The 22,150-nt window shown below is 40.8% G+C and overlaps 1 protein-coding gene across 11 annotated transcripts in view; it reads right to left on the bottom strand.

The window, feature by feature from the left end:
• The window catches only part of mark2b (MAP/microtubule affinity-regulating kinase 2b), an 89,380-nt gene that overhangs the window by 28,688 nt on the left and 38,542 nt on the right, over positions 1 to 22,150 (bottom strand). For 8 of the 11 annotated variants that reach the window (XM_034164792.1, XM_034164790.1, XM_034164788.1 and 5 more), the window contains exons 2-15: positions 19,122 to 19,292; positions 17,632 to 17,685; positions 16,942 to 16,990; positions 16,626 to 16,691; positions 16,229 to 16,299; positions 15,547 to 15,603; positions 13,582 to 13,818; positions 8,916 to 9,035; positions 8,102 to 8,216; positions 7,807 to 7,919; positions 6,738 to 6,812; positions 4,078 to 4,138; positions 3,665 to 3,816; positions 956 to 1,050 (exon numbers count right to left, since the gene is read on the bottom strand). In XM_034164792.1, the coding sequence (XP_034020683.1) occupies positions 956 to 1,050; positions 3,665 to 3,816; positions 4,078 to 4,138; positions 6,738 to 6,812; positions 7,807 to 7,919; positions 8,102 to 8,216; positions 8,916 to 9,035; positions 13,582 to 13,818; positions 15,547 to 15,603; positions 16,229 to 16,299; positions 16,626 to 16,691; positions 16,942 to 16,990; positions 17,632 to 17,685; positions 19,122 to 19,292 (1,436 nt within the window). The remainder of the gene's footprint in view (positions 1 to 955; positions 1,051 to 3,664; positions 3,817 to 4,077; positions 4,139 to 6,737; positions 6,813 to 7,806; positions 7,920 to 8,101; positions 8,217 to 8,915; positions 9,036 to 13,581; positions 13,819 to 15,546; positions 15,604 to 16,228; positions 16,300 to 16,625; positions 16,692 to 16,941; positions 16,991 to 17,631; positions 17,686 to 19,121; positions 19,293 to 22,150) is intronic. The other 3 variants (XM_034164795.1, XM_034164794.1, XM_034164786.1) reach the window with 1 other exon arrangement.

Raw genomic sequence — 22,150 nt, forward strand, 5'->3', positions numbered from 1 at the left:
GAGCAAAGACATCAAAGGAGTGGCTTCAGGACAACTCTGTGAATATCCTTGAGTGGCCCAGCCAGAGACCAGACCTGAATCTGATTGAACATCTCTGGAGAGATCTGAAAATGGCTGTGCACAGACGCTCCACATCCAACCTGATGGAGCTTGAGAGGTGCTGCAAAGAGAAATGGACAAAACTGCCCAAAGGTAGGTGCACCAAGCTTGTGGCAGCATATTCAAGAAGACTTGAGGCTGTAATTGCTGCCAAAGGTGCATCAACAAAGCACTGAGCAAAGGGTGTGAATACTTACGTATATGCGATTTCTTAGTTCTTTGTTTTTAATAAATTTGCAGGAAAAAAAAAATCCCCACAAAACTTTTTTGTCATCATTATGGGGTGTTGTGAGTATAATTTTGAGAGAGAGAGAGAAAAAAAAAAGAATTTATTCCATTTTGGAATGAGGCTGTAACATAAAATGTGGAAAAAGTCAGGCGCCCTGAATACTTTCGGGATCCACTGTATGCACCACATCAGAGAAGCTTTCATCACTGGGAATGTCACAACCAGTGTGTGAAGAAGGGTATGAAAATCTATTGGATCTTTTAAGTCCTGCGATTGTCAGACATCCAAATATTTAAGGATAAACTGCTGGGTGTTTGGCCTGTTTTCCTTGGAGAGCTTGAGTTGCTTGTCCAAGAGGGCTCACCCCACCATGAAAGAAAGCCGTGGCCTCCCTGAGCCAGTTGGCAGAGCTCTGGGGAGTACCAGCCAAGGTCTGGATTCAGTCACTGAGACAGCTGTGGAGCTGCTTCATTCACAAACTGTGATCAGTGTGTTTGCATGCATGTGTAACAAAGTAGCTCTGCCTCATTGCAACTGGCTGGATCGCTAATAACCAAGGAGAGAGTGTGAGAAGAACTTTGGTCCTGTGTTTCTGAACAGACCCGTCTTGCATTTTTGTGTGAGTACCTGTCTTTGCCGTTCTGAATGCCCTGGCCCAGTGTTCCTCTCTCAGCCAGAGGTGAGTTCCGACTGCGCCCAGTGCCGGTGGACAGGATGCTATTCTGTACATTAAAGAGTAAAGGCAAAAACGTGAGACATAAAAAGGATTCAAGAGGGCTAAAAACACTGAGCACAGCAGTTGTGGCTGGACTGAGAGAAGAACAAAGAAAGAAGAAATGAAGGACAGAGAACAGAAAATATGCAGTTAAAATCCAGCAAGAGCAGACGCAACATCACACCTACCTCTACCCTTTTTTTTTTTTTTAACTACGAGGACATATTACAAAGTGACATGTCAAAAATGTGGGGGAAAGGGGAATAACTACATAAGAGAAAAAAAAAAAAAAAAAAAAAAAAAATCAGGTTTCAGCACGTTTTCATTGCAGTGTAAACAAGAAACGACCTACATTCTACATTCTTTAGGCTTGTGTGTGACTGAATAGACTTTCCAGATTGCTACAAAATGTTTTTTCTTGAATTATTGTGAAATAATATGTTTCAAAAATACTGTGTTTTCCGGCATATAACCCCCCCATCTTGGGAGGCCCTGCAACTTATACTCCAGTGTGACTTGCATACAGAAAATTCACACTTTTGTTATTAATAATAGTAATTATAATGACTAATTATACAGACCTTTCCCGAGAATCAACGCATGAAACAAAATAAACTCTAATAATAAAATAATGCCAGTAATAAAAAAAAGTACACGACAACAATGCACCAAAATTCCAAATTAAAGCGCTCATAACAGAAAAAGGTGCGACTTATATACTGTTATAAGAGTCATTTTTTGACAGGTGCGACTTATACTCCGGAACATACAGAAACTCTCTCTCTCTCTCCCTCCCTCTCCCCCTCCCTCCCTTGTGATGCATTTTTTGACAGATGCAACATATACACCTATACCATATAATACTCCAGAAAATACAGTAATTTTTCTTGCTCTGAAAGCAGAAGCACACATATGTGGTATCTTCATGGGTTCAATGTGCATTTAAAGGTTCTTGAGCAAGACTTTTTTTTTTAACCATTAGTTTAATTTGTGGACTTTTGGAACATCATAAACCATCTTGTGTTCAGGCCACTGATGCTCCAGGCTTAGTCTTTGTTCCAACAGTGAAAAAGAAGTCGATGTTAGATTAGTCATGTCATATATACACACATAAATCAAGGGCCACAATGGAAATACCTTTTCAAACTTTTTTGTGTAATCCTCATTATATACATATGTCCAACTTTGGAAATTTTCCAATCTGTATTTTTATATATTTACCAAATCAATATTTAAAAATGTATAGATTGGGATGGTGTATCTAGAATTAAACTAGTCAACATTTTAAAGATTCTTTTACTTTTATAAGGCATACTGTGTTTGTTTTGTTCATTTTCATTGTGCTAGATTTGCTAAGCACTTTGTAGCAGTTAGGCCCCATAAAAAAAAAAAAAACAGTTTATCCTCCCCACTCGCATGCCAAACTCAGCCCACATCAAATTTTTTTTTTCTTCTTTTATGTTGCCAAATTTTATTGATGGCGGTAGAGCTGCTGCAAGAACCGGCACGTCTGCTATGTGGTGAGTGTGCTGTGGCTGAAGTTTACTGAGCCGGTTACGGTTGTCATCATTGACAACCACAGACGCGAGGTCGTACAGACTGGTGACATAATCAAGAAGGTGAAGCCATGGTAAGGAGTGAGCTTTTTCCCAGAGGCAACCATGAGCGATATTTTCAGCCAGTATGCATGTGGTATGCTCTGGACAATGGAGGAAGCTTGGACGCTAAGTATAACGGTTCCAAGGTGAGTTTTTCCACGTTCACTTCTTTTATGGCAACTCAATAGTGCCAAAAAACACTTGCGCTCAATAGCAAAGGGGAAGTTTCCTTTCCCATCCTCAAAATCTTACTGTATTGTTTCTCTTTCTTAGGAAAAAGAAATCAGCCCTCCCTCATTATTTTTCCTGATGTCAAGGATGATATATATATATATATATATATATATATATATATATATATATATATATTTTTTTTTTTTTTTTTTTTTTTTTTTTTTTTAAATGGGGCCTTACTTTTAAAAGTTCCACACAAATACAATAACTTCCAAACATTAACACGTCAAGTTTAATGAAATCTTAAATTGTGATTGGAAACCTTTTTCTGTATCTTGTCAAAATAATCTGTTCCATCATACTATTATTAACCTTGGAGTTGTCAAGTTTTTCATTTTTTTTAGAGCAGGCTTGAACTTTAAATAATTAAAACACAGCATGAGAGAAAAGATTATTATTACTATTCTAAGTTTCAGCCTTTAATATTGAGGAATATAGAAATAAAAGACACACTTAAGTATCGCCTGGTCAAAGCAGCGACATCGCAGACCTCAGCTTGTTGTGGTTGGTGCCTCCACCAGGAGGTCACCAGCACAGCTGGAATACAGCTTTACGGCAAACTAACTCCTGAGGGAAGAGGACAATGATCCATGGCATATTTTATGTGTATCAAGAAATCTTTGAAAAGTAATTTACTTTCATTGTTTTGGTCTTTGGAGAAAAGTGCAGCATAAAATGTTACAAGTCCAGTGTCACATATAAACTCATATTCCAAGCCAAAGAACCAGAGTTTGCACACAGCTTTCATGCTGGAAAAGCCTTGTAAAAGGGGCGAGTGTTTGATCTCACTGTGGAGGGTGTGGCACTCTTTTTGCGGTCAGATGAGACCAGTGGGCTGGCCGGAACCTTGGTTGTAGAGCTGCCTGATGAGCCCTTCCTCCCAGAATCCTCCATTACACTCCTGTTGTCTACTTGACCACCCCTCTTTGAGTAGGAAGAGCCTACATGAATAGAAAATAACAGATGTTCAGAGTTTAGAAATAGACATTCCATCACTTTAACCTCTGGACATCTCTGCCATCTGTATCATGTCTCTCATTTCTCATGTTTCCTGTTGAAATGTTGTCAGAGGCTACATCTGAATATGTATACTAGCTTACGAGACAGCAGGCACTGCTGGATATCGATCCCTGACCAAAAATAATGTTATGATTGTGCCATTTTTGACTGATACTCCTCCAAAACAAAAACACCAGTCTCACCCTGGTGGTCGGTGGCTCTGCGATTCTGAGGCTTCTGGTTGGATGACACACTGCGTTGTACCTTTGAGAGGAAAAATACACTTACAGGTTAACGTGTGTTTCTGTGTGCTGCCATGTGCACTCACAACAACAATCTGTTGGGGGGGGTAGGTATTTTTTTGTTGATTTATTTTTTAGTCAAAATGAAATGACCGAAGAAGAATGGTAAAGTTCTAAACTAAAAAAAAACACTGAGTGGGCCTGTGCAGTTCCACAAAGTCTTTCAAATACAAGCTGGCCTGAGCCACAAGAAAACAGAAATGTCTCAAAACAATACTAGATTCACCCCTCCACCCCAATCCCCAAAATTCTTTCTGTACCAGAATAATCTACCCTGTTCCTCTTGGATTGACTGAAAGGATGATGGAGTTCATATTCATATTTATGAACTAATACTCAAGGAAGAGCCATTGAAAGAGTTGTGTCTTTGCTGTTTGACCTGATTTTCACTGATTGTCTTGTGGAAATTGCAGACAGGAATTTTTAAATCTGACTCCATTAGTTTGTGGCTCTATGAGACCAGTTTGAAAACCAAATAAATTCACATCGATCTAATAAGAACACGTGGAGTAGCCGCAACTTGAAATTTTGATTTCCAATTATGCCCATTTGCTGTAGAAATTGCACATTGAAAGTCAAAATTCTGGCTCCATGATTTTGTGGACCTATGAGCCAAATTTGTATGGAAGAACGTCCAGACCGATCCAATAAAACCCCGTTTACACTGAGCAGTCCAGGTCGGTATGGAACAGTACGGCACACTACTTTGTGTGTTTCCACATCCAGATTTAGGAAATGGTGTCAAAATAACAATCCATACCGTACCACTTTTTCACCTATTACTTCGTTTCAGTTGGATTCATCATCACAGCCTGACAAAAACTTACCCACATAAAGAGTCCTTATTTTAGAAAACGATGTCTGGAAATACTTTAATTCCTTGTCGTGGCTGAAGAAAAGCAGCATTTTTAAAGAAGTCCCTCTGTGTTTATCTGCACCGGGTGCGTTTCTCAGCCCGAACCAAAGATGCCGGTGCTTTATCCCACAACAAAATTAACTTATTTTAAAAGCTGAAAGAGTCGCAGCGCCTCATTCACTCACACCACCATTTACCACAGGCATCAGTCGATTCTTCACCATTCTGCATGCAATGAAAATAAATCCCATGATGCACCAAGACGAAAATTAAATTAAATTTAAAAAATGTTAAATTACACTGTGTGGAGGGGGTGAAGCCATGCAACAGCATACACGCGGTCTGTGACGTGCATGAAGACATCTACATGCTCTGCCTACCAAACAAAAGGGTACTGGCAGTGGACACGCAAGCCAAGCCACACAACTGTTCTGACCCGTACCACTCAGTGGAAACAAGGCTTTAGAACTCTGGCAGGAAAAATTGAAGTAAAAATTGAGGTGTTGAGGTATCATTCTAGTAACACAATATCAATAATATTTCAAAATCTATTGGTTCAACATACATTTTACTTTCTTATCATATTTCAAAAGGTATAATGTATTTATAATACAGTATATGTACTCGTTCCATTCTTAAACAGGTGCACAAAAATAAATATTTACATTTATGTGTTTCGGAATTGCTTTTATCCACATTTTTATTCACTATCACCCACGCAAGAGTTGCTATAGACGATAGGGGTGTCGGAAAAAAATCGATTCACGTCTGAATCGCGATTCTTATATATTACGATTCTGAATCGATCCAAAATGTCCAAGAATCGATTTTTTAAAAGCATTTTATTAAACATTTCCTTGCTTACTCGCTGCGTGTACTGTTTGTCAGGCAACGGCTTCCGTACTACAGCGTCTCCGCGAGGGGTGGGGGGTCCGGCGTGCTTCAAACATTCGTGAGCTGAAGCTTAGCATGGCAGATGAGGAGCTAATTCAGCCAGCACCGTCTTTGCTGAAGGCAAATGTTTGGGCGCATTTTGGATTTTATTATTTGCTGCGTAAGAAGGAGCTTGACATGACTTGTGCAGTGTGCAAAATCTGCAAAATGAAAGTTAAGTACTCCGGAAACAATTCAAATCCGCAAGCCCACATGCTACGTCATCACCCGGAGCTAAAAGGAGTGGAGCAGCGGTCTCTACCGACTACTGACCAGCGCTTCGCTAAACTGCCAGTCAACTCCGAACGAGCAAAGCAGATAAGTAAATTTACATCTAGAATCACTTGATTAACCTTGTAAAGCTGCATTTTCTTAAACATAAACATTTTTTAAGTAATATAACTATTTCTCAGAGCTCTTTGAATCAAAAATCGATTCTGAATCGAATCGTCACCCCAAAAATCGGAATCGAATTGAATCTTGAGTTGATGTACGATTCACATCCCTAATAGACGAATAATAAAACACCACATGAGACTATTTGATGTGTTTGGTAAAATGTCAATAATGCCTGCTGTACATGTGAGCCAACGAGGAGTGTGTGGAAAGCTTCAATTGTGTGCTCCAAACTGACAGAAAAAGCCATGTACTAAACCTCAATTCACAAAGTGTTTCTGTGTTGGCATACACTCACTGGCAGAATCCCGAAGACCCGTGTTCAACGGGAAGAAGTGACAAAGTTTACAAGACACTGCTTATATGTTTGTTGTACCTTGTGAGGCGGAGAGGGGGCATTTATGTTGCTTACATCACTTCCTGGCCGTGTCTTGAGAGACGTTTCATCCAGCTGAATGGGGTAAAAACAGATTTTTATTTGAGTGTGTACAATGGCAGAAAGTATAATCTGGTGTCCTCTTGTGAGCATTTTAAACACAAATGCATGTGTTCAAATACAAGGCTGAAGGTCATATGTTCACAAAAGAAATGCAAAACTAATATTTATTCTATGACTCATAAGTTACAGTCAGTTTTTGAAAATTTACTTATCAACATGAATTGAGAAATGAAGACAGAGGCAAGGCCTCAAAACGTCATCATGACTACTTCAAACTTAACTCCATTTCAATTGATTTATTGCTGCCAAATTAACTGGGCACAGTGCCAAAACAACTCGTAAGTGGATTACTGATCATGGTATTACTGTACTTGATCGTCCCCATAGAGTCTCTATGGGGTATTGTCAAGATGAAAATTAGAAAGACAGTCTTCAGACAAACTGAAGGCTACTATGAAAACAACCTGGGCTTCTGTAACACCTGGGCAGACGCTGCAATTTGTGCAAAAGGAGAACCAATCAAGTGTTGACTCCATAAAAGAAAATAATTTTTAGACATTCAACATTTCTGTATTCCAAATCTTTTTTTTTTTCTTTTTTTTTGGGGGGGGGGGGGTGTCTGTCTTGTGAAATATCCCAACATTTTGAGATTTGTTTTCTTCTATTTTCCAAAGCCACAGACCATAATTAAAAATATTAAAAATTTAAAAAATGCCTGAAACATTTAGTTTACATGCAATGAATCTAGAATACATAACATTTTCACTTTCTGAAATAACTGACCAATATTGGACTTTGATGATATTCTAATTGTTTGAAATGCACCTGTATAGACTGGATTTCTACAGAATTTTTCAATCTCGTACAAATGATCAAAGCACGTTCCCGCAGAGTTGTTGTGAGGTTCTGTTCAGTTTCTAGATATTTTTGGTCAATCACCTTGGTTGACGATAAGCCAACGTGGTGTTGTGACAGAAGAAGTTTTATTGTGTACAATACAGTTTACCTCAGAGTTCCTGTAATCCAGGAGCAGGTATGTCGCCATGACATCATTGTACTTCTGGTTCACCAGTGAGTCTTGGATGTCCTCCTGAGAGAATCCCATCTGCAGCATGATGTCTGCACACAGACAAAAGCAATGCTAAATTATAACAAAAGTGATAAACTTTAGGTTGGCTCATCTTTTTCTTTTTTTTCCTTTTTTTTTTTAACAACAGCTTGTTAATGCTGAAAACAAAATATTTTTCAATCAAGGTTAGAAAAGGCATTTTGAAGTATTTAAAACAAAAAATAAAAGTCACCATCTCTTGGCCTACCTGTCCTCCTCGGGTCCTTATAATCTGGTTGGGGTTCAATGTAAGGTTTGAGTTCATCCTCCTCGTAGCCCACATTCATCCACCGATCCCTCATTATCTGCTGCTAGGAGCAATCCAAGCAGAGCGGAGGCGGCATGACACATTAAAGCAGGTAAAGGAGGATGGTGGGGAAAAGGGAACGACAAGATAAATAAGGGGTCATTAGGAAAGAAAGGTAAAAACAGAGATAAACTGCCTTTAGTATAAAACGACAGCGCCTGCAACAGATCAAGGTTTGGTGCAAATTGTAGACATATAGACCAAGAGTTTAGGCATAAAATACAACTTGAAAATGTACAACTGTTTGTGCCTGACATATATTTCAGCAATGTATCATATTCCTGATGCTCTTAACATCTCAAACAAGAGCTTTGTTGCTTTAAATCTCACAGATGAAGAAAAGCGGGAACAAATTCCAGCACCGTGTTTGAAGCGTGAGCTCTTAACACAGGCAAAACATAAAATGTCAACAAATGCAAATGTCAAATTACTTTTTTGACTCAGTCAGTTGATAAACAGGCCAATTGTGACACAAGGTCACTTTTGGGAACTCTTGAATCCCAATATTTACCATGCCTTCAGGAAGCACTTTGCACTTCAGCTGTAAACACATACAGTAGTAGATCAAAGCTGACTTTACGCATAATATTCAGTTGGTGGAAAGCGTGTAAGCCCACAACTCCGCAGCTGACAGAAAAGTGCACCGAGATACCATGTTTAAATGTATGAAACCAAGGTGTGGTTTCTCATCACTGCGTACCTCCAGGCTGCCTCTTTTGGAAGGGTTGAGGATGAGAAACTTCTTGAGCAAGTTCTCACAGTCTGTGGACATGTAGAAGGGAATCCTGTATTTACCACGCAGCACGCGCTCTCTCAGCTCCTGGAGACAGGCAACGGCAGAAAAAGTCAACAGGAAATTCCAAATATCCCGTCCAGTCACACAGACATCAGATCAAGTTCTAAGCATGCATATTAACAAATGTCCATATCAATTAAAATTCAGATGTCTACCCCACCCCCCAATCAAAATTTAACAACAAAGGTTTCCAAAACTACCAGATTTCTGAAAGTCTACAGCAATTTATACAAGCTGTAGTGAAGAAAATGTTAAATGGGGCTACAGGGATCATATGTGGTCACACAAGACGAAGATGACTCATCGTGGTTGATGCTAAATGTAGCCCACGGAAACTATAGATAGTGTTACCTTTACTACAGTCAAATGTGGTATAACAACATAATGCCCCGCATAAACAGAGCTGCGCTATTTATCAGAAAACATTTATTTATTTATTTATTTATTAGCCATTCAAGTGTTTCTTTCAAGTTGCAACACGGCATTCAGACAGAAAACAGTGTCTCAACTGAAACCAGTGAACAGCTTGTGCTTTTTTTATTTTATTTTCATATCCGATTAAACCAACATGCCGGCAGAGCATGTTACTGCAGGAATTATCCTGTTTTATGCGCTGCTACTGAAGCAAAAAGGGTGAAGTTACTGGTGACACCAACTCATCACATCCTTATCATCCTTCACAATAAAAGCACATGACTGCCAAGTCAACAGTAAGTTGGTGCTGTAAAAGGTTGAACACAAATTCTGTCAAGCTTTTGGAACAGAAATGCATACAGGCCTCAAAGTAATTTATGCATTTGTGCAACTGAACTGCTAACAAACAGTAACATCACAGTATTTTATATATTACTTAATATTTATAAAAGTCCACAAATATTTTAAGGCCTCCCACCATATCTGTAAGGACTCTTCTTACAGCCTCAGATTTTATTTTATTACTCATTTCTTTTTTCAGGAAAAATCTAAACTATCAATCCATTTGGAAAGATAAGCACAACCTCTCTCGTCAACAGAGTGCATTTCAAACTCAAAGGCAGTCTGCTATGTGGGTGTCATGGAGAGCAAAAAAAAAAAAATCCTTGTAATTCCTGGCACTTTGATAATGCTGGTGTTTGGCCTTTTTAGTTGTTATTTGCAGCTTTCACACATGGGAGAAGGCTCATTCAGTGTACGAGGTCTGTCCATAAAGTATCGTACCTTTTTATTTTATTTTTTTTAACTATATGGATTTGATTCATATGTTTTCACATCAGACAAGCTTGAACCCTTGTGTGCATGCGTGAGTTTTTCCACGCCTGTCGGTGACGTCATTCGCCTGTGAGCAAGCCTTGTGGAAGGAGTGGTCGCGCCCCATCGTCGAATTTTCATTGTCTGGAAATGGAGGAATGATTTGGGTTTTTTTTCCTATCAAAATTTTTTCAGAAGCTGTTAGAGAATGGCACCTGGAAACTATTCGAAAAATGTATCTGGCTTTCGGTGAAAATTTTACTGGCTTCACAGAGAATAAGGTCTGGTAGTACAGCTTTAAGGACCCCTTTAAGGACGCTCGGCGCGCCGCGCTCCGAGCTGCGACGACACGGCACAAGTCACTGGACCATTTCTGAGCTGATGGCTCTGTGGATACGAGACCGTCGTGTGCTAATTCTCTGGTTATCACAAGAGCTGGACATCAGCCATTTTCCGGCAGATTTCACTTTTAACAAGAGATTTTGTCATGGAAAGCCACGCGGAGGCTTTGCACGTCACGACCGATTCGCTTTGGAAGCGAGACAAAGGAACACCTCCGTGTCGGCGTGTCAGAGGACAAGTTTGGACATGTCCAGCTATCCACAATTTCACTGATGCTTACTGGACTGGTAAGCATTGAAAGCCGCGATAGACATGAGCTCAGAAATGGTCCGGTGGCTTGTGCCGTGTTGTCGCAGCTCGGAGCGCGCCGAGCGTCCTTAAAGCTGTACTACCAGACCTTATTCTCTGTGAAGCCCGTAAAATTTTCACCGAAAGCCAGATAAATTTTTCGAATAGTTTCCAGGTGCCTGTCTCTAACAGCTTCTGAAAAAAACTGATGGAAAAAAACCCCAAATCATTCCGCCATTTCCAGACAATGAAAATCCGACAACGGGGCAGGACCACTCCTTCCACAAGGTGTGCTCACAGGCGAATGACATCACCGACAGGCGTGGAAAAACTCACGCATGCGCACAAGGGTTCAAGCTTGTCTGACGTGAAAACATATGAATCAAATCCATATAGTTAAAAAATAAATAAAAAGGTACGATAATTTATGGACAGACCTCGTAGTCTATTTGCAAAATGTTTCCATATTAAGCATCATGAATACAAAGAAAAATAAAAGCACCTTCAATGCTAAACATCTCCACATGTCAAAGTACATAATTCAGCTTTTCTCTACAGAATGAAATCAGTTTTCATGGTATGCCAGTAAATGCATGACGGGTTTTTTAATAATCATTTATTCAGACAGTAAGGAGGTGAACCCATGTAGTGACAGGTTTTAGCATGGCTGTAAAATCAGAAACCTGCTTTTAAGAAGCTTAAAACATTCAATCATCATTAAAGCCAAGTATTTCCAAGAATTACACTTAAAAGATTAAAATTCCATCATCTGAAAGGTAGAAACAATCATGTAAAGTTGAAGTTGCATGTTTTTTCTGCATTAGTAACAGAATTAGATGTTATTCCAAGGAACAACTTGGCACAAAACAGGAGAGAAGAAAAATTATATATACAAAAGGTGCTTTAATCTGTACACTCTAGAGAAAGAAAAATAATGTACGTTTTAAACGCACCAAACAGAGATTTCATAATGGCATATTTAGTCAGGTCACGATCAATATATTCATATGTGGAGTCATATAGCCCACTCAAAGAGTCTTCACTTCCAGAGTGACACATCAGGCCACTGAATGATTTGAGTATGTGGTTCACAGAGAGGATTAAAGCTATTCAGTAATGAGTTTGCTCTGTTTTAGACCTTAACTTCAACTGTGAGAGACAGAATCTACAAAGAAAAAAAAAGAAAAAAAAATCAGAATCATATTGTATGATTTTTAAATAATAAAATTGTATTTTATTGTATGAAATAAATATTTGATCCAATAGAATAACAGACCTTAATATTTTGTACAGAAACCTTTGTTTGCATTTACAGAGGTCAGTCGTTCCCTGTAGCTCTTGACCAAGTTTGCACACTGCAGCAGGGATTTTGGGCCACTCCTCCATACAGGTCTTCTCCAGATCTTTCAGGTTTGGAGTTTCAGCTCCCTCCAAAGATTTTCCATCGAGTTGAGGTCTGTAGACTGGGCTTGACCACTCCATGACCTTGAAATGCTTCTTACAGAGCCCCTCCTTAGTTGCCCTGGCTGTGTGTTTGGGGTCATTGTCATGCTGGAAGACCCAGCCATGACCCATCTTCAATGCTCTTACTGAGGGAAGGAGGTCGTCTGCCAAAATCTCGCAATACATGACCCCATCCATCCTCCCTTCAATACGGTGCAGTCATCCTGTCCCCTTTGCAGAAAAGCACAACCAAAAATGATGTTTCCACACCCATGCTTCATGGTTGGGATGGTGTTCTTGGGGTCGTTCTCATCCTCCAAACATGGCGATTGGAGATGATTCCAAAAAGCTCTAATTTGGTCTCATCTGACCACATGACCTTCTCCCATGCCTCCCCTGGATCATCCAGACATTCAATGGTGAACTTCAAATGGGCCTGGACATGTGCTGGCGTGAGCAGGGGGACCTTGCTGCCCTGCAGGATTTTAAACCATGATGGCATCGTGTGCTACTAATGTAATCTTTGTGACTGTGGTCCCAGCTCTCTTCAGGTCATTGACCAGGTCCTCCAGTGTAGTTCTGAGCTTTCTCAGAATCATCCTTACCCCACAAAGTGAGATCTTGCATGGAGCCCCAGACCGAGGACGATTAACAGTCATCTTGCGTTTCCTCCATTTTCTAATAAATAATCATAACAGTTGTCTTCTTCCAAGCTGCTTGCCTGTTGTCCTGTAGTCCATCCCAGCCTTGTGCAGTTCTACAGTTTTGTCCCTGGTGTCAGACAACTCTTTGGTCTTGGCCATGGTGGGCAGGTTGGAGTGTGACTGATTGATTGTGTGGACAGGTGTCTTTTAGGCAGGTAACAAGTTCAAACGGGTGCAATTAATACAGGTACAGAATGCAGAACAAGAGGGCTTGTTAAAGAAAAACTAACAGGTCTGTGAGAGCCAGAATTCTTGCTGGTTGGTTGTTGATCAAATACTTATTTCATTCTATAAAATGCAAATCAATTATTTCAAAATCATACAATGTGATATAAAAACTACAGGCCTCAACATTCTTTGTAGGTGGGAAAACTTGCAAAATAGACAGTGGATCAAATATTTATTTGCCTCACTGTACCAGGAACACCACAAAATCACTTTTGCACATTCAACCGTTCTGAAGATTTATGTCTGAGTGTGGTAAAAACCAGCATAATGAACCCATCTACCACACACAATCTCCACTGATACCATACAAATATACATAGACACAAACACTTCCTGACCTTGAGATTCTGTCCATCAAAGGGGAGTGAACCGCTAACCAGCGTGTAGAGGATCACGCCAAGGCTCCAGACGTCCACTTCAGGCCCGTCGTACTTCTTGCCCTGGAAGAGTTCTGGGGCAGCGTAAGGTGGAGAGCCGCAGAATGTGTCTAGCTTGTTCCCCAAAGTAAACTCATTACTGAAACCAAAGTCTGCTATCTTGATGTTCATATCAGCATCCAGCAGCAGGTTCTCTGCCTGCAGAGTAACCATAAAAATAATTAAAATAAAAAAGTTAATAATGCTCAAAAAATAAACCAGGGATTCATTTGTCAGTATGCAATGCAACACGAGAGACACAGACATTTAGAATGCATTTTGCCTGATGTGTCATTGCCCTATGATTTAATGGTGATACCTTTTTTTTTTTTTTTTTTTTTTTGGAGTTCCTGTCTCCAATTATTTTTTTTTATGGAAGTCTGGGGGTGGCTGACAATTACTGAATGATTATAACGTGAAGACAGTAGTGTATGACAGTACACACACACACACACACACACACACACACACACACACAAAAAAACCCCTGAGATAAAGCAAAATTTCAATTTCTGGAACAGTTTTTGAGACTGTTCAACATTTGTCTTAGAATCTTAACATTATGTCACAGTCAATTTTTGACTTTTTAAAATCTCATAATTTCAACTTTATTTCCCCCCCCTCCATATTCCATTATTGTCAGTTCCCCTCTGCATGTTATGAGCACAAAAATATGATCTACTTGTGAACAAAACTCTGTTTATCTCATTTAAACGTAATGACATTGCACAAATCACATTGCTTACAACTTTTTCAATGTTGAACATCTTCATAATTACAAAATGACAATTATTATTGACAAATGTAAGCCTCTCGGGGTCTGATAGCACAGTTACATCCTTGTAGTGTGACTTGCAAACAAGTGCCGCTGAGCTCTGTGTTGATGTGTATGATGACTTCCATCGGTGCATAAGACCGAGGTGAGTGGGTGACATTCATGTTCTACCACCTTTCATCAGACATGCATTAAAATAGCGTATCCAATAAAACACTGGTTGTAGAAACACGGTTTGAATCCAGTCTGCCCTGTCGAATGATCTGCCATGCGAATACATGTGAAGGTACAGTTATATCACTTACTCCAGATGATTATCTGAACATCTTTCATCAGAGAAAACAAAAACAGGCGGCCGGGTAACAGCAGGTGGGGTTGCACAATAACAGCCTGAGGCCTACAAACGGCACACACGGCTAAGCCAGTTACTAGTTTTATTCTTGTGTCTGTCTGTCTTTCTCATCCCAAAGTCAGCTCATGAGCAAGGAGGATGGTTGCCTAGTAACAAGTGCAATCTCCTCATCTCAAAATACTCTTCAGCTGTGTGTGTGTTAAATACAACTCGAGCATCATGTGTAAGTTCTGCACCAAGAAATAACTGAACACTAGTATGATGAGCCGACAGGTTTAATCAGGGTTAGCCAGTTAATGCAAATAACTTGGGGGGGGGGGGGGGGGGGGGGATCCAGCAATACTGGGAAAATAATCTGAGATAAGAGGTGACTACTGGTTGCAGTAACAGTAATCATGATAATGTCTCGTCACAGGCACAATAAGAGGATTTACAACACTGCATCAAACTATGAACCAAAATGACCCGAAAGCATTACATCTGTTTGTGTGCCTGTATGACCGAATTTAGGATAAAACAAGGGGAAAATAATCCAGTGGTGGAGGAAAGGAAAAAAAAAAAAAAAAAAAGAGAGATTAAGATAAAAAAATTGTGTTCAGCTTCAGGCATCAAGTAGGTGCCTTATATAATCTGTGTGATTAATCACTGGGCCACCTGTTTGTAATGAGATTTTTTTTTTTTTAAATCTTAAAACTGTGAAATTACATATTGAAACTGATCAAAATCTTGTTTCAACAATAACGTTTGCGCGAGTTCTCACCTTGAGGTCTCGGTGTACTATGCACTTCTGATGGCAATACTGTACCGCTGACACAATCTGTGGAGCGAGAAAAATGATGAGAAACTTCGACTTCGAGGTGAAATGTTTGAAAAGATGACGTGCTGAAACGTTCGCTGTCAAAGTTCCATCATGGCTAAAATCTGAATAAACACAGTTGCATTAAGGCCAAACTTGTGCATTTGGTGTTATGTCATCATCCGTAATGCAATGTGGCAATGCAGAACAGAGCAGCTCTGCAATATCGCTAGAAGAGATTTGGATCAAGGATTACTTTTACTGGCATTTACTGATTCTCATTTTCAAAATCAAAATTACAAGATAATTATCAAATATAATGAAAGATCTGCAGTAATTTGGCAAATGTCAGTAAGGAAATGGCAACTCATCTTTTTTCAATGCTTTTACACTTGAAACTTCCAGGAAAGGACAAACCAGAGTGAAAAGATCCGCATCAAATCAGAAATTTTCCGATAATTTTGTGCACATAATGGATGCCTTGTGACTTTATGGGGAATGGCAAAAACGGCAACTGTGCAGAAAAATGGAGGCAAGGTTTTTGCACAGGCATGCAAATCAATCAAGTGAAGCTTTTACACAAATAGATCATTAACACAGACTTGCAAAGTAAAAAAGAAGCAATCTTCTAAATTTAAAAATGCACCTGTCTAAATTTGGCACGGGCTTCTTTCTCCTTCATCCTTCCGTGAGCTACCAAGTAGTCAAAAACTTCTCCTGGGAAGATAGAGGGGGGAGACAGGAGATTAAGAGCAGGAATATAATGCCAGAAAAATTTTTAACTTTGAGATAAACATCTTGTTTACAACCACTGAGCTAAGAAAAGTAAGTTAGTGATGTCATCATTTAGACTTACTGCAGTCCAGTCAAAAAAAATAAAAACCTCATGCAGAAAAGGGGAAAATAAAAATGAAAGAATTCTGACAACCCAATGAACAAATAACATTAAATCAATGGTAGATGCTGCCAAAAACATTTTCTGGTTGTGGGAAACTATCATGCACAGCGCCCAGCATCAGGCTTTCACAGCGAGATGCACTTACCACCACTCGCGTACTCCATTACCAGGTACAAAGTCTTCTCCGTTTCTATGACCTCAAAGAGCTTGACTGGGAGCAGAAAGAGAAAAGACAGTAAAGCAGAGGGACATGAAAACACAAAAGAGGCAGAGGAGAGGAAGCCAGTACAAAGAATAATCGAAATAAGAGGAAAGAGTGAAACAAAAAAGGAAGACGGCATGAGTGAAAGCAAAAATAGAGAGAAAAGCAGAAGTGTCGTAATCCAATCTTACTACATCAATTTAGGTGGGTTCAAAGTGAGTGATGTCAGAGTGGAAGCCCACGCTTCAGGGTGACTCACCGATGTTGGGATGATTCAACATCTTCATGATCCTCACCTCGCGAAAGAGCTGCAAGAAAGACGCCACACAAAGTGCTTTGTCAGATACACAATTCGGAACAGTTCGGAGCTGTGAGCCGTCATACATTTTTACACAGAAAATATAGACAGTGAGTATCAGACTTTGCACAAGCACGCGCACTAAATATAATGTACACTTTGAGGAAAGAGTAAACTGCAACAAAAACTTCAGTAATCATGATGCTGAGTTGGTCCAGTTACTTTTGGCATCTGAAAATGGCGGAGGTGCGCATAAAAACAGCTGCAAGCCGAAAGCCTGCACTACAAGCACATCTTGGCCGTTTCATTTCAACTCCACTGTGGTGGTGAAGAGGAAAAATTCCAAAACTTGTGTGACAGTCCAAAAGCGTATGGACCAGTCTTCTGATTCATCCTGTGTACAAATTGCACATGGACAGAGAGTGTGCGTGTCAGCGGCCCGACCCCACCCGGCAACCATCAAAGGAAGTAATTGCAGCTTGTTTCCTGTAATTAAAAACCTCTCTGAAAAGTAGACCAAATCAGACGGCGAGCGAGAGAGAAAGGAGGGAAGGGGAGAGAATGACAGACAGAGTTGGGGAGAAGAGCGGCTTCAAAACGCCTTTTCAAAAAGGATAAAAGAGGACTGAGGTCATGCAAAGCGAGACCTACCTTCTGCAAACTGGAGGGGTTGAGCTGCGTCTTATCGATGATCTTTACAGCCACCTAGAAGCAAAACATGAACCTGTTGATTTATTGTTGTGCTGATTCACTTATTGTGCCTGATGTGAATGGCTGGATGCATCTCGGGCACCGAAACCTACTTTAGCAAACCTGTTGCACAACCACAAACAGAACGATATCGTCCAACAAACTTAATGACAAACACAATCACAGACAGGTGACAGCTGCATAATGGAGCACAACAGCAGGGTTTGCCCGATTGCAGAACAGGCCAACAAGACCAGAAATTGCTTCTGAAAGTCCTTATCAATAAAGACTGTTTCACCCCATCAGCTGTGTTGCTGAATACGAATCAAAACTTTGTGATTCTGTAATGTATGTTGAATGCAGGCACCCACTCATGAAACTGGCAGTGTCTTGGTTTGTTAATGAAGGGCCATAACTCTGCCAAAATATGTCAATCTTGTACAATATTACAATATGCATATTACCAACCTATAACAAGGACTTGTATCAAGTTTCACAGAATTCCTCCTAACAATGTGAGAGGAGTTGATTTCAGAATGCAATCACCCACTCATGAAACTGGCGGAGTCTAGAGTTGTTAATCAAGGACAACCACTGGTAAAATGGGCCCAACGGTGCGCATGTATGAATCTGAAATTTATAGCTTTTTTTAATCCAATGATCAAGCTTTGTAGGACTATAGCAGGATTAAATAAATAATGAGCACATCACTGTACTTTAGCTTTTGCATGGTTAGCATCTCACTATGTTTTCATGCTATACACCTTGCGATTTGCATTTTATTTTATTTTTTTAGTGAGTACCTCCAGGCCTGAAACAAATTGAGAGTAAACACTTATAAGGTCTTAAAAGCACACAAAACCAAAGAGAAATACAGATGAACAAACACAAAAGAATTATGTTCAAGAATAAATAGGAAGGGCAACAAATTGTTTTTTAGAACAGGACACTGAAATAAACCACATTCGGCCAACTAACTTGTTTCTTTCACTCTCGTCTGTGGTTGTGCTCGTCTGACTCTTGAATGCCCTGCGACTCTGCCCTTTTATGTGTGTGCGCATGCGTGCCTGTGTGCCTCACAGTCACATGGAGCGTTATCAGTGTGTCAGGCACAGAGCTGTCACATATTGACAAAGTCTGCCCACCCCTCTCAGAGACATGACTTCACTGGGCCTTAGACGGAGCACAGCATGTGTTCGCTCCACACACAGCGTTTTCCTTAAAAGCGACACGCTGATAACTTACATCGACTCGGAAATTCACAGGAAGCCGGGAAACATTTCTTCTCAATCCAAGCTGACAATAGCAATCTAAAGACGCACAGCAGGTGTGATGTATCTGAATCCGTGTGAGGCCTAGATCAGATCAGCAACCAGAATATCAAAGTGACTTTGGAAGAGATAGAGGAAAGGTTTGACTCAAATCTGCTGTGTGTTTGCATGTAAGCCAACCTCTTTTCCAGTGAGGACGTGCCGTGCTAGCTTGACCTTGGCGAAGTTGCCCTTGCCGATGGTTTTAAGCAACCGATAGTTACCAATGTGCGGCTGGTCATCTGATGTGGTGGTGGAAACGGAATTCCGACATCGCGGCATGCTGGAGCGGCCAGACGAAGACTTGGAGTCCTGAGATCAGAGGAGAAAATATGTAATGCAGCAAAAAGAGAACAAGACAATGTATTTACCATAAAGCTATAATTCCAGCTGTTCTGAATAGTTTGCCTGGGGATTTACATTTTTAGTGTATAATCAAAGGATATTCAAATCTCAAACATAAAGTGAGATGCTGATTTGACCAACCACGATTATCTCTACTGTGTGCTGACATTTTCATTTACTCTGGTACAACTACTTGGATGGTGGCGATTTTTATAATTTTGCCTCCATACAGCACCCCACTGGAGCTTCAACTCTTACATTAAGAGGTGCTTGTAGTGTTGACAGTCTGTTCTAAATTAAGAGGTTTTTACACATTATATATACGAGGTCTATTATAAAAGTATCCAACCTTATTTTTTTTCAAAAACCATATGGATTTGAATCACGTGTGATTACAGCAGACATGCTTGAACCCTCGTGTGCATGCGAGAGTTTTTTCACGCCTGTCGGTTACGTCATTTGCCTGTGGGCAGTCTTTGAGTGAGGAGTGGCCCACCCTCTCGTCAATTTTTTCATTGTTTAGGAATGGCTCAGAGACTGCTGCTTTGTTTGATCAAAATTTTTTCTAAACTGTAAGGCACAACTGAGTGGACACCATTCGATAAATTCAGCTGGTTTTCGGTAAAAATTTTAACGGCTGATGAGAGATTTTGGTCTGGTAGTGTCGCCGTAAGGACGGCCCACAGTGCCTGACGGCGATCTGTGCTTCGAGGCGGCAGCGTCTCGCCGTTTCAAGTTGAAAACTTCCACATTTCAGGCTCTGTTGACCCAGTAAGTCGTCAGAGAACAGAGAACTTTCAGAAGAAGTCGGCATGAGGAGTTTATTCGGACATTCCATTGTTAACGGACATTTTGTAATGAAAGAGCGTGCGGGCAGAGTCGCATGTCGGGCCGGACCCGACCGTGGCGGGTTGCGACAGGAAAAACACCTCCATTGGAAACCTTAACGGGCGAGTTGGAACATGCCCAAGCTGTTAAACAATTTCTCAGTTACTCACTTGTTGAAAGCCATCAAAAGCCGCCTGAATTTTACAAATGGTTTTCAACACGGAGGTGTTTTTCCTGTCGCGGCGCACACAGATTCGCCGAGTCGTCACGGAAATGACCCACGGCGAATTTGCGCGCACGTCTTTTATTACAAAATGTCCTTAAACAGTGGAATGTCCGCATCAAGTCCTCATGCCGGTCTCTTCTGAATCTTCTCTGTTCTCTCACGACGTCCTGGGTGAATTAAGCCTTAAATTAGGATGTTTTCAGGTCGAAACAGGCCGACGACGGCGCCTGGAAGCGCTGCGCGACGTCCCGCTCCGTGGGAAGTCCTTACAGCGACAGAAACACCCCATAATCTCTCATCAGCCGTTAAACTTTTCGCCGAAAACCAACTTAATTTCTCGAATAGTGTCCACTCAGATATTCCTCACAGGTCCAGAAAAAAAATTTGATAAAGCACCGTGCGCGGTCTCGAGCAGCGTGTGAAACAAAGGAATTCAGCCGAGAGGGCGGGACCACATCTCACTCAAGGCCTGCCCACAGGGAAATGACGGCACCGACACGCGTGAAAAAACTCACGCATGCGCACGAGGGTTCAAGCATGATTGGTGTAATCGCACGTCATTCAAATCCATATACCATATTTTCCGCACCATAAGGCGCACCTAAAAGCCTTAAATTTTCACAAAAATCGGCCGTGCGCCCTATAATCCGGTGCGCCTTATGTGCGCACTGAATTCCAAAATCTGTAAAAACGACCGACGTTGTTTTTGACTGTCAGAATATCGGACCATTTCCCGCTGACACAAGGACGTAATACGTAAAGTACGTACGCTGGCAGCGTAGAGTACGTACCCTGGCAGCGATAAATCAATCGGAGAACATTACGTAATACATAAAGTACGTACGCTGGTAGCGTAGAGTACGTACACTGCCAGCGATAAACCAATGAGAGAAGAGTCCGTGAGTCCGTGGTACGTACACTTACCTCCGCCACTCTTGCGGTAGTTACGTATACTACAGGTATCTGCAAAACAACATTTGTTTGTCTAAGGACCCCCGAAAATTGCGCCAGCAAAGAGACATGCTTACGAGGCACAATTCAAACTGCAGGCTATCAGTTACGCGGTTGTTCATGGGAATAGAGCAGCTGCGAAAGGAAACAAGAAAATGAACTGTGCCGAGTTAAAAAGACCAAATGGAGTTTCCATGGAAACAAAGCGAGGTGGCCACAGCTAGAAGACCAACTCGAGCAATGGGTCATTGAACAAAGAACAGCCAGGAGAAGCGTCTCTATAGTCACCATTCGGCTGAAGGCAAAAACGACAGCAATGAGAGGGAAGATGCGCGGGAACCTGGCGTGTTTGATGGCGAAATTGCCCAGCTGTTCAATTCAGACACAGAAGATGAGGACTTCGATGGATTTGTGACAGAAGCATAATAAAAAATAATGTGAGTACCATATTGTTGACTACCGGTAGTTCAAAGTTGTTAAAAAGTTCAAATAAACTCACCATTTTGCTTCCGTGACTTTTTTTTTTTTTTTTTGGTAGACTATATGTTTTAGCGTGCGCCTTTTGTCAGGGTTAAGTACCCGCAAATTGAGGCCGCGCCTTATAATTCGGTGCGCCTTTTGTAAGGGTTAGGTACCCGCCAATTGAGGGCGCGCCTTATAATCCGGTGCGCCTTATGGTGCAGAAAATACGTGTGTCGGTTTCTTATCTAATAGACCTCATTTTATACACACACACACACACACACACACACACACACACACACACACACACACACACACACACACACTCCTCTTGCCTGCTGCGGAAGCAAAATCAGCG

The sequence above is a fragment of the Thalassophryne amazonica genome, chromosome 23 (genome assembly GCF_902500255.1).
Source record: "Thalassophryne amazonica chromosome 23, fThaAma1.1, whole genome shotgun sequence".
Taxonomy (NCBI): domain Eukaryota; kingdom Metazoa; phylum Chordata; class Actinopteri; order Batrachoidiformes; family Batrachoididae; genus Thalassophryne; species Thalassophryne amazonica.